This window comes from Hypomesus nipponensis, chromosome 15 (assembly GCF_054491055.1).
Source record: "Hypomesus nipponensis isolate SF chromosome 15, ASM5449105v1, whole genome shotgun sequence".
NCBI classification, from domain to species: domain Eukaryota; kingdom Metazoa; phylum Chordata; class Actinopteri; order Osmeriformes; family Osmeridae; genus Hypomesus; species Hypomesus nipponensis.
The window spans coordinates 12,814,238-12,827,283 of NC_140375.1; the positions used below are offsets into that span (position 1 = coordinate 12,814,238).

At 43.4% G+C, this 13,046-nt stretch overlaps 2 protein-coding genes across 2 annotated transcripts in view; one reads left to right on the forward strand and one right to left on the reverse strand.

Moving 5' to 3' along the window:
- Positions 1 to 1,815, reverse strand: part of stard13b (StAR related lipid transfer domain containing 13b) — a 40,979-nt gene extending 39,164 nt beyond the window's left edge. Inside the window, exon 1 of the mRNA XM_084674509.1 lies at positions 817 to 1,815. Coding sequence (XP_084530635.1) covers positions 817 to 1,815 — 999 coding nt within the window. The remainder of the gene's footprint in view (positions 1 to 816) is intronic.
- Positions 1,816 to 10,388: 8,573 nt separating this feature from the next.
- hdac12 (histone deacetylase 12) lies at positions 10,389 to 13,042 on the forward strand. Its single transcript, XM_084674911.1, has 8 exons — positions 10,389 to 10,671; positions 10,801 to 10,944; positions 11,029 to 11,188; positions 11,728 to 11,924; positions 12,018 to 12,168; positions 12,438 to 12,554; positions 12,658 to 12,800; positions 12,908 to 13,042. Exons 1-8 carry the CDS (start codon positions 10,549 to 10,551, stop codon positions 12,923 to 12,925), a joined length of 1,053 nt encoding a protein of 350 aa, XP_084531037.1. The 5' UTR covers positions 10,389 to 10,548; the 3' UTR covers positions 12,926 to 13,042.
- Positions 13,043 to 13,046: the final 4 nt, after the last annotated feature.

The window sequence follows — 13,046 nt, forward strand, 5'->3', positions numbered from 1 at the left end:
TTCCCTGCGTTTTTTCCGCCCTCTTCTCAAACAACTTATGGAAAACATTGTGCCATGGTTCCAGTGAAGACTATCAGTAGAGTTGGAGTCGCCCCTACTTGCCCTCTTTTTACTGTATGTTGTTATCTCTCTCAGCTTAAATGGAATGACAAATATGTCCACTCGTCATGTTCCCTTTCATTGCAACAGATGATATAGCTGACACATGTAAACATATTCATAAAAGTCCAAAAGACATTTTAAGAGGGCTATAAAACTAAAATAGTTTGAGGTCATGTGATGGTTACTACCAAGGTCACAGGAATGATTTCAAGTTACAACTGTTCTGGTACTCCTAAAGGCCTGCTATTAGAATGGACAGAAAGCAGAGTCAGTCTGCATTCCGGTGAGGGCTGTGTTTAACTGATGGAAATATGCTGGATCAATTCACTCCTTCACAATCACACCAAATACACAACCTCTCAAAACACAGCAAGCCTGTAGATAACGGGCAAATACCATGCATTTTCCCAAAAATGTCTTTAGCTTATTCTAATGTAAACCAATACTGTAGCAATTCTCAGCCACGAAAATCCAAGACATCTGGCCAGCAGACAGGAAATACCAGAGGGCCACAACACTGATACTCCTGTTTAAAAAAAGTCTGTATCACTTATATGAAACATATGAAATGTATATAGCACTCAGCCTTGCCATTAGCTACTGTACAAACATAGCTGGGCTTACTATTGTTTACAATAGTTGAACAATGTGGTTTAAGTCATTGGTGTGGGGAAAGTGTCTGAGTTGAGTGACGTGAAGGGGTGAATACAGTACCTCTGAGCTGGTCTCCTGCTCAGCATTGTATCCAAGGAACAGGCAACCGGCAGGGGGCTCTGCCACAGGGCTGCTGGGTAGGGTCCTCCTCAGCCCACCTGGACCGAGGTGACTGACCAGGTCCTCCCTGCTCCCAGGCAGCTTGGTAATCTCATTGTCCTCCACAGAGGAAGACTCCCTGCTGTCTGAGCTGTCGTTATTGACGACACTCTGGTCCGAACTGGAGAAGCAGGTGTGATCTGAAAAGGTGATGGAGCCGGGCTTGTGTTTGATAATGCGAGGCATCTGCCAGAATCTCTCACAGGTAGACAGGGGGAGAGAGAGAGGTCGGGGGTGGTCTTCACAGGTAGACAAGTGGAGAGAGAGAGGTAGGGGGTGGTCTTCACAGAGACCCAGCAAGTGAGGCATGGAGCAGGGATCCTCACTGTGGACCAGAACCTTCTGCACATGGCCATTCAGGAAAGGTCCTTCTGGCAACACCTCAATTGGGTTCAATGGGTTCAATGTCCCTGTTTTCACAGAAGGAACAGAACTTAGATGTAGATCCTCCACCTGACCGGAGTCGCTGCGATTCAGGTCAGTCATTGCATACCACTTCACAGGAACACGGTCGTTAAAGACAGTATCCCTCTTCAGAAGAGAAGCAGGGACCGTGAGCTTATTACAATGGTGCTGAGTCGACTTTATAATCAATTCACCGGGGAGCTGGAGGTCAGCGAGAGACCTTGAGCTTCTGAATGCCTCCATGCCAAACCTCAGAGAAGACGCCGGTACTATTAGGTCAACGTTGTTGTGATTGACCCATTCAGCATTACCCTCCAGCCGGGGCGTGTCATGGTTCGGCTCCCTGGCCTCGCAGGTGAGGAACTCAAGTGGGAAAGCATCTTCTCTGTTCTCAGTTGAGCTGTCAGTCAGGAAGGAGCCAGCGTCTGCAGAACTCGTAGAGGAAGGCTTCTGCGACTGATTCCCCTCCAGAACCCCCATTCTTGCCATCTCCATGTTAGCGCCTCACAGTCTGTCACCAGTCACAGCATATATCCATAGGAGCATGTAAGGGTTCTCCATCTTCATTCAGGATCAATAACCCAAACAGTAACCGCAGACCAAACAGCAGATTATCTGAAAAAAATACAGAAGGTAGCATGAGCAGGACGCAACAGACACTTCACCTATCAAGCTAAACAGAGATATTAAGCTCTACCAAGACAACAACAAATTGGCACAGTTTAACTAACTATGTAACTGCTTATCCTCATCTCTATTCTTCCACTGCAACACCAACAGTATGACAAAGTGTCTGACCCCAGCCGAGCGCAGCAGCTCTAAGAGCGTGCGCTTCAGCGAGTAGTTAGCTGTGAAATTGAACATCTGGCTCGGGTCTCTCTGCTCAAGTCTGGATCTGTTTCAGGCACGATCCCAGTGACATCACTGCACCGAGGAATCTGCCTGCTCTTCCTCTCTGGAGGTGATTTACGACCAAGTCCACCGTTCTAAAGAGCAGAAATAGGTTGCAGTCGACTATGGTTAACATCCCACTCACCCCTTCATTAACATTGAACTCTAAACATACATTGGGACTGACCTATTTGCCTGTGTCACACCCGGAAAGACAGATGATCATCATTTTGTCCAAATACAAAGTTAGGCTTTACTCCAGTGGATGGTTTCAAATAAGCATGTGATAATTGTACCAGAAGAATATTTTGTTCTTCTTGTCCCTGAGCAGTAAATATGGGCCTGGAGGATTATACTACTGCCTCTCAGTGATCCTGTGAATAGCATGAAACAGCTATGGGACATCAGGGTGCTGTTGAGCCATGTACTGTAAACACATGCTGCTGTTCTAAGAAGCTGGTGCTACTCTTACCCTGAACCCTTTCACACACACACACACACACACACAAATACACACCCAAAGCCCCATACATTAGGAGAAATGACACACCTGGTCTGGTAGGAACACAACCCTGTTAGCCTTTCAGCATGACCTTCACAGTGGAGGTCAGAAGGTCAGAACCTGCAGTTGAAAAGGACATTACAGGGAAAAGATAAATCAACTTGAAAGATGGATTCCATTTGACAACCTGCAACATTTCACACACACACACACACACACACACACACACACACACACACACACACACGCACGCACGCACACACATATACATCCACATACATACCAGAGGACCCCCCAGTTTCAGAAGAGTGACGCATGGGTTACGGCAGATGAAGGCAAGAGATTAGACCTTCCTAGAAACCCCTCTTTGACAGCAACTGTGAATGAGGCCTCCTTCTTCTCATATGAATACATACCCCCGTTTAAACAGAGGAAGTCACAGCTCCACATGCAGAGCTGATGCTCTATATCCTTTTCAATCCTTGAAAAATACTTTAAATTCAGATTTTGTACACACTACTGTGTGTGTAGAATAGATTCACCATGGACCATATATCTATATAAGTATTTCTTATCATTGTATTGACAACTTTGATAATAAAAGTTAACTTTAAGAATAGATGCTTGATCTATTCTGCTCATTCGAACTGACAAAGATTATTGAATAGGTAGCTATCAGCCAAAATGTACCCAGTGTAAACTGAACGTTACGAGAAGAAGATAATCAAATGAAGATTTATACAACATACCTTTTAGATGAAGAAAGGTGGTCTGTTGTGTTGTCCAATCACTGATTCTACGATCATGGCACAATACCGGTGTGGAGAAAGAAGTGCTAGTTTAAACTCTATCAGAAACTCAACATCAAAAAGCAGATGCTCTAATCCAAAGCAACGTGTGTGAAACTGTTCTGAAGAACAAGTCTGTAATCTCAGTTCTTCCACATTGCCCAAAGGTACTGTAGCTAGAGGCTCTAGAGGGCTAAGACATTTAGAATATGCCTACGAGCACGGAGATTGTGTATGTGTGTGGGAGATGAAAAGGGGAGGAGAGAAGTGATATGGAGAATGAAAGAGCGAGACGGCGGGGGAGGGAGAGGTGTACAGAGTGGAAAGAGAAGAGGGGCAATAGGGAAATAAGAGAACAAGGCAGTGTGGGTCCAGTGGTGGTCTTATAACATCCTCACAGGGAATGTTTGTTCACACAGTATTAGAGGCATAACCAGTAACAACAAACAGGCTCAGAGCATTTACTACAAAATATCACTGTTCTCAATTCCTATACAGTAAAGCAAGGCCACAAATATGCTATTTTGTAAATAAATAAAAAACACTAAGGCAAAAACTAGGTATGTATGTTGAACGTTTTCTCTTTTAAAGTTCTGTTAACATAGATGAATAAAGAGAAACTATATACACTGTCGTTCTTCTACTTGTATTGTAATGATTGACAGGAGTCACTGACAGTGTCTCTGTGTGATACTGAACTATCAAAGGAAGAAAGTCTCCCCTCTGACTTAACAACTACAGTCAAACATTCTTGGGTAAATAGAAGTTTCCTCATAGCCCAGCATGAGATAAATATTCAGGGAGGTAGAGAGAAAAAGCGATAGAAAGAGGGGGGCTGGGAGGGAAAGATAAAGAAAGAGAAGGAGGGAGAGAGAGAGAGAGAGAGAGAGAGAGAGAGAGAGATCTGAGTCCATGCCATGTGGGTTTTTAGTCAGGGTGAGTGAAAGTGAGGGATGAGTGTGAAGACTAAACAGCATGACACGTGAGGGGGGTACGCCTGAGGAGCTGCCTGCTTATTGGCCAAGGGTCTGTTGTTTACGTTAATCTGGAGCTCCCTGATAGGGCAGCAAAAAAGGGAATGCCAGTTCACACTCTAAACACCCTGGACTTCACACCACACAGCACTGGATTCATTCATCCACTCTCCCCAGTGTGCCTGATCCCATAAAGTCATGACCACAAATCATTGCATGGACTCTGATTGACCTCCAGCCAGGGAGTGAGAAGGACCAGACTATCCTCGTTCACAAAATACTTAGAAATCCTCCCAGAGAAATCTTTCTGTCAACAATATAATCCTTTTTTAACAGCTGTTAAGCCCTTCCCTTTACACTATGTACATTTCATGAATCTGTTATTGTTTAATAAGGCCGACAGAACATCCATTCAACAACAATAGAATAATTCTGAATAGGAAAGGTATTTCTATGCTTTCACTGTGCCAATACCCTCAGGTCTTCTCAGTTAAAGAGTGGGAACCCTTCATCTCAACCACGGTTGGCTGTTCTCTCAAACCAACCTGGGGAACACTTTCTGCCCTGTCGGAAACAGCCTTGTTTGAAACCTAGAGCTGACGTCTGAGGGTCCTGACCTGGAAAGACCAATGGGACTGACACCAGCCTATAGAATTAACTAACCCCATAACTAGCAAGAGGGTTCATTCAAGTCACAAGTCCTCAGCAAAGCAAGCAGGCAGTTCCCCAGCCTTGTGAATAAAGGATGATCTAGGTAAATTGACAGATTTATTCTTTAAAATAATGCCAAAAATATCGGATCTGGACGGTGAAGCAACAAGCTAGAACAAATCTGTATTTGGTTACAGCGACGGGTGTGTGTGTGAGGGGGGGGGGGGGTGTACTGTTGATTTTATGGTAATTTGGGCAGTTTCCTGAAACCAGAGACTGCTATGGCAGCTATGTGAAGTCAGAGAGTCTGAGCATTTTTAAAAGCTGCCAAAGACAACCAAATACATTAATGGCTAGCATACCAGCCCCACAGCAAGGATGCTCAGCTAGTGAAAGGACAACATCAATATCAGTATCAACCACGTTTAAATAGCTAAAAGCAGAACACCCCTCAAAACCACTCTCCGTACAGTGGGAAGTCTGGGGTTGAGATTGATGTTGCAGATTGAGTTCCTCACCCAATCACAGAAGAATTGCAATCCCCATGGCAATAAGGAGCCACTAACTCAATAGGTCAAATCTCTGTCAAATCTCAAAGCTCTGAGCATTCATAATCAACTCCCCAGTCTAGAGTCTGGGCTCTTGAGTGATCAACCTCTCTCTGTTCTGTGTTTATGTCCTCCTTCACTCTCATACCACTGAGACCAGCGCTTTCATTTTGTAGTTTGTTTTGACCTATTACAAATACTTAGTATTTAAAACAGGCAAACTACTAATACAAGCTTCTGCAAGATACTCCCAGACAAAAATGGGCCCTTAAGCGCACTGTTCCTGCTCGAGTGTGAGGAGTAACACAGTGTGCCCTGTCAGTTGACTGTTGCTCTTCATTATCAGTGCTATCAGTGAGGCTGTCAGGACAAACCTGTGAAATGCCTGTGGTCTTCATGCTTCACAGTGAGATAAAAGCAGCAGGGATTGTGAACAGCCCGCTGTTTGGTGGAATATGTGGCTGTGTGGTGGAACAAACATGCTATTGATACGTGAGAGAGAGAGAGAGAGAGAGAGAGAGAGAGAGAGAGAGAGAGAGAGAGAGAGAGAGAGAGAGAGAGAGAGAGAGAAAGCCGGATGACAGTTAACCAATTAAAACCTATAGGCTGTAAATCAGTCACATAGGACAGCTAGATACAAAACAAGATAATATACAGCCCCTCCATTTCAAAATATACTCTTACACAACTTGAACAATATTTACACTACCCAAGGACATAGATGAAAAAAAATACCACCAGTAGAAATTAGCATATTTGTGGAACATTCCAGCAATACCATTGTTTCATTTTATATTCTAGTTCCTATTCAATTCTTCTCCAACATTCCACAGCCTGTGTACAGATGCTTCACATTTTCTTCTCTCTACACTGGACAGTTCTGTCAGTGGCCCATGAAACTCAACCTCTCCTCATAATGTAGTTTCTCAGCATATTTATAGGCAAATACTAAATATTCTGGAGTCAAATTAAAATACTTTCCACATATCAACAAGGCTCTTTGTATGGGACATCCTGTTCACTGTCTGACTAAAGATTTGCATCACAACAATGATGTGAGGAGAGATGATGCAGCGTCTAGGTGCCCTCCGGGATGGCATACTATGGTGATTTAATTGGAATTGTATCTATTTCTATGACACCTTGGAGAATGTGTGGCAACCAGCAGCTGCTGGGAGTAAAATAATAATTACATACATATTTTAGTATAGCTGTACAATATTTCTGTCCCTTCTGTCGCAAAACACTACCATATTTTTTATCAGTAACCCTGGTCACATGACTGGTGTACCCCATGTCAGGACTGGTGTACCCTGTGTCATCATTAACCATGGTTAATGAACTGGTGTACCAAGTCAGAGGTGCAGCAAGTGAGTCATTACTCTCAAGCTACAAATTAATTCACCTGAACAAGTCCTGTCCTCACCTGCTGTAACATGCTCTGCCAACGCTTGTAATCAAATCGAAAATTCCTTCCGCTCTGAGACACAAAAGCCAAAGAGGAGGGCAGGGGGCATTATGCGGTGATGTCTGGGTAATTGACAGGTACTGTATGTAGGAGCGTACACAGCCTGATGCATGCCTCACACCCCTCACCCTCATCTCCCGCCTGAACAGGTCCAGCAGCAAACACTTTTCCAGGAACGTGATACAACACGTCACAGACGACAGGGTCATTTAGCACCATGCTCTTTACACCGGGACAGACTAAATCAAATCCATCCTTGCCAGTCCAAGTACTCTACCCTCTAATTTCGTCCTTTAAGTATACTGTATGTATCATTGACTGCTTTTATTATTGACTTAAACATTGTGTGCTATTTTAATCTTATAATTTATAGTATGCAAATACACAAAGATTGTATTTTGTGATACCACAACCAAACTGGCTACATGTAGTAAAGTGTGTTTATTTGACAATGGAGACTGGTTATCAACACTAAACACTGGCGGCACACCGCCTGTCTGAGAGCTGTGTACACTAACCTTTGCCGTGACACAAGGTGACTTCCGACGCAAAAAGTCAAGAAAGATATGAATGTATTACAGAGTATTTCCATGGTGCATGTTCAAAGGTGACAAAAGTAGATACAGTTCCCTCTAAAGGGAACTGTAAGCATGGCAGGTGAGCAGAGGAAAAGTTCCTGATGGTCTCTTTTACAAGCATAGATAATACAGTCCTTGTGTCCGTAGTGACTCATAGCAGACAATGTCGAAGACAGCTTTCTGACAACCCAGTGAGAGAGGCATTGAAGTTGACCATGTGTGAGATGGAGCATACAGTACCCAGCGGCTGAACAGTTGTCCCAACACCTGTCCCATTGTCTCAACTTTCAAACCAATCAGGGAGCAGTGAGTACCTTGGGCAGTTGCTTGAGTACACAGTCTGATTACAGTTTCCTGTGTCACAGGCTCCACTGACATACTGTATAGCAGCATTACTATCAAACCAAAAAGACAAAAGTTAATTATTACAGATTACAAATACTGTTATCGTTTGTGTATTATTTGACAAATGAATGCCCTTTCTCGCTGTCCTGGCAGCTGTTAAAACCATGACTTGAAATATTAATGTTTTTCAAAAGGCACCACTTTCTTAAATGAAAATCGAATTGAAGGTACTGACTTCTGTAATTGATCTGCAGTCTCTACTTTTCACTCTCGGAAAGGAGATGGTGTCTCCTCTGCACCTGAGCTCTGCTCTTTCACACACACGCACACACACACACACACACTTGTTTAAGACCTTCTTTTCCTAGAAGACGTTAGTGACCCCAGCCAGACCCTGCTGTCTGCTAGCAGTGCAAAGAAAGACAGATAGAGGCACATTCATACAAACATGCATTTTCTAACTAAAACAAAATACATGCTTGAATAATACATATATTATTCCAAAACTCCAAGAATTGTTCCAATGTATTATGCACATAACAAGATTACAACCATACATAGCAAGTTTACACAGTTTCATAGTAATGGATGCAGATATATATTTAATTGAAGGTAACATTACTTACTCCTCTCCAGTCTCATCTACCATGGAACAGTGTGTGTGTGTGGGGGGGAGTAAATCTGTCATCCTGTTAGATATAGTTTCAGTGTGAAATCCGAATGAAACGCTGCTCTACCCACCAACTGGGCCCCCTTAGTCCCAGCACACCTCTGGTTAATGGGAGGGTGTCACCAGGGAGGTCTGTGGGGAGGGCTGGAGGGGTAACAATGATGGGGATGGAATACATTAGTGGCAAACGGAAAAAGAGAAAATAACAAATAGCCGTTCTACATTGTCAAAAACATTACAAAATAGAAAGAGGGGCGAGAGAAAGAGCAAGAGAGAGAGAGAAAGAGAGAGAGACAGAGAGACAGAGAGACAGACAGACAGACAGACAGACAGACAGACAGAAAGAGAGATAACAAATACAGTCACAGCAACCATCCCTGTCCAAATATTGCCCCTCTAGCAAAGACTGAACACTGAGACTCATGAGAGAAGCCCTGGAAATTGTCATCCAGTAAATGGATGAGCAAACATAAACAGAAAGGACTGGATTCAAAGCAGTGTGATTGACAGCTTTGTCTCATTTACATGCACTCACAGGGCCTCCACTCATCCTAATTGTCCTCCTTCACAGAAGACCAGCATCCAGCCAGTCAGAGAGCCGGGGATACCTGACCAACATTATCATGTAGTTAGTCACAGATTATCCTGATACACTTATTTTTGAGAAATTGAATAATGAAATGCACTGTCTATATGAGTGAACAGGAATAGGGATACATATTCAGTCATTACTGCCTGAGCCATGCTATGTAGATATACCTCAGGATTATGGATTTTGCTCATTATAGTTTCTTATGAGCACTTCATTGTTGTTTATTATTTGATTGGATCTGAAAGAATGCAAATGTCTGCAATCTGCTCCCTCCAGCGCCTTGGAAACCGGAGAATATCTGCATGTGTGTTGATTCATCCTGATCTTTGGACAGGACACACAGGGTTTTTTATATAACAAGCCATATGGGTAGAGACAGAGGAATTCTCACCGCTTGCTTCGACAGATGCAGCACACAGGCTGTTGGGTAATACAATGTCAAAGGTATCTGAAGAATGATATGAGGGTTTAAATCAACAGCCCTGGGCTACGCAGGGAAACGTCTAGGCCCCATGCATACACAAAAGGACCAGTTCTGAAAGGAGCTGAAGACAACATGAAAAACTCATTATGGACACATATTGAAGACCTGACTCGAGTAGCTGACAACAACAGATAATATAGGCTATAATAAACTTTTGGCTGCTTGTTATTTCTCCCTATTAACCATTCCAAAGGCATCATGATCTGTCCAACTTTTCTAAAGTACATAATGTTCCGTAGGAATACCTTAATCATGTCAGGAGAGAGTCAGCTCCAAATATTTTCAGAATTAGTTAAATGGTCGGGAAACGTCTTGATGACATCCCCACCTAGTGGAAAATTCTGTGATGAACGTGTTAACTTTGTATATTACATGACGAGTCAATTAAGTATCATAAATAAACATGACATTAACAACGATATGTAGGTAGTAGCCTATTACTAAATAGCCTTAGTATACCATTCATATTAGCAACGGCTTTATTGTCCAGTATTGTATTTTCATTGCAATATCGTTTACACTCCAGGACACGGCATGGCACTAGAGAGCGCTGAACGTCCCGCAGCAAAAACATGTAACTAACCTTAAACCTATTCCTTCTGGTTAAGACAACGCTTTATCGATAGTGTTATGAAAGAAGACAAGCCTGCACGAATGCATTGGTCGATTACTTCAAAACTCTTTACAACCTTCTTTGCGAGTCAGATTAGGATGCTGGTGTTATTTTTGTCGCAGAAATGACCTGTGCAAAACACGTCTTATGTCACAGAGCGGTTCCGCAGTGTATAGAAGCGGTGCAACAAAAGTTGTGTTTGAGACCTGCGTGTTTCTCAGTCCATAGACGTTTTCATGCTGAACAAGTAAGAACTCACATTCGTGAATATGTTGCCGAGATTCATGTTTTGTATTTTTCATAATAAGCGCTACAATTTTGTCTCTTGAATCCATGTCAGTTCCATAATTTTCTGACACAATACTGTAACATTTAGAAAGGCAATGATTCCAGAGGACTTCCAATCGTACACCATCGCAAGTATGTATGTGATCTCCCACCCAATCACCGATTTCCTATGGGGAAATTCCCCAAGGTGTTGGACTTCCTGCTTAAGGACCAAGTGATTACAGATAAACAGGTGAATTTATATCAGGCATTTGGAATTGTGATTTTTATGCCCCTATTGTAATTTAACTTGACCCAGACAAATTGTATTCCAAAGGTGTGTGTCCCTAAAATAGCCTCCCAAGAACAACTGTGCTTGGTGCATACAGAGGAATACCTCAACAACTTTATAAATGGAAACGTTGGAGAGAAAGAGCAAAGGAGGACGGGCTTTGCCTGGAGTGAGGGCATAGTTCGACGCTGCAGATATGAAACAGGTATGGATGAACGTAGTGTTAAAGCAGTGTAATGAAATCAGATCATGTCTCGAGAGGTGTGGAAGAGTTCTTTCCGTTTCCAATGGGTGTGAACACCAGGTTAGGTTCTCTGTTCTATTAGAAAACAGTTTATTGGATAGAGAGTTAAACAAACACCTCGGCATAAACATCACCAGTTTAGACACAGCAATACGAGCAAAGTTTCTCTGAGGCTGTAAAAAGACTGTAGTGAATAGAGTAAGACAGGAAGATTACATACAGTTAATAGATCATTGTTAGGCAGATACCACATCATAGACTTGTGACTATGACTTTGTTAAATCGGCTTGGTCCGGTATCAGACACTGCAATAAACAACAGATTGGTTAGTAGGGTACTAATCCTATTTTATATAAGACAGCACAGTGCGATAAACAGATAACACCCACCCCAAGTCCCCAGGTAACAAGGTAGGGTATTATTGGTCACACAAAAAAACAAGTGAGAGTCAAGACAAACGTATTCCATCGACATCATGACAGCAATTTTTTCCTCCCCAGGGGGCACGGTGCTAGCAGCAAAGCTAGCTATGCAGAGAGGACTAGCATGTAGCACAGCTGGAGGGACTCACCATGCTTTCCCCAGCTTCGGCTCAGGGTTCTGCCTCATCAATGACCTGGCAGTAGCAGCCAAGTGTCTGATGGGGGACTCCACACCCAGGAAGAAGATTCTCATTGTTGATCTAGATGTACATCAGGTACTGTCCCAGCCAGTTACAGGCTCTTTCAACTGTCATGATCAGTCTGCTGATGTTGTCATTGATGAACCGTGCGTCTTCTGAATCCAAAAGGGGGATGGCACTGCTTTCATATTTGAGAAGGAACCTGATGTCTTCACATTCTCAGTGCATTGTGGGAAGAACTTCCCAGTGCGTAAACAGCAGAGTGATTTGGACGTGAGTTTGGAGGATGGCATAGAGGATAAAGAGTACCTCTCTACAGGCGAGTCCCACACCAGCCAGGTGTTTGAAGTGTATGTGCTGGCTGTGCATTCAAGTTCTACAGTTTCTTATGTTTTGTGTTGAATTGGTTAAACTCACTCCACTATATGTGTATGTATATATACAGTATATACATATACACAGTGGCTTTGCTGACAGAGCACAGTGTCAGGAAGATGGCCACATGGGCGAGTCAGAGAATAAGATCACTGAACTAGCTAGTGAGGGTGGCAACAGGACTGTCTAGTAACTTCTGTTTCCTCGTCACAGTGAAAACCCATCTGCCGTGGGTGCTGGACACGTTCCGTCCAGACCTGGTCCTGTACGACGCTGGAGTGGACCCCCACTGGGACGACGAGCTGGGCAGGCTCAGGCTGACAGACCAAGGTGAGGGGTGAACACCTCACAGCAGATGGCTCCGTGATGTCATCTATCAGGGCTGTACGACAGCTGATGGTCCAGTGGTGATGATGATGTTGGTCTCCCCCAGGGTTGTATCAGAGAGATCTGTATGTCATGAAGACTGTCGTGAGCAAAGCTATCCCTGTAGCCACTGTGATAGGAGGCGGGTACTCCAGAGACCTTGCCAAGCTGGCCCTCAGACACTCCATCGTCCACAGAGCTGCTTCACAGGTGAGACCTGAGGGGGACAGCTCCTAACTCTGCTTAGAAACCAGGCTTCCCTGCTCATATGTACTCAGTTTACAATCTGTTAGTCTGTCTTGTTCTGTTTGTTTCAGATATGGAGAGAGCTGTGATGTAACATCTGTCTGGTGATGGTCCAGAGCAAAATCAACCGTATGTAGATAATAGTAACAGTGAAAACTACCCATAGAAAATACCAACCCAATTTTTTTTCAAATAAATAAAAGGATATAA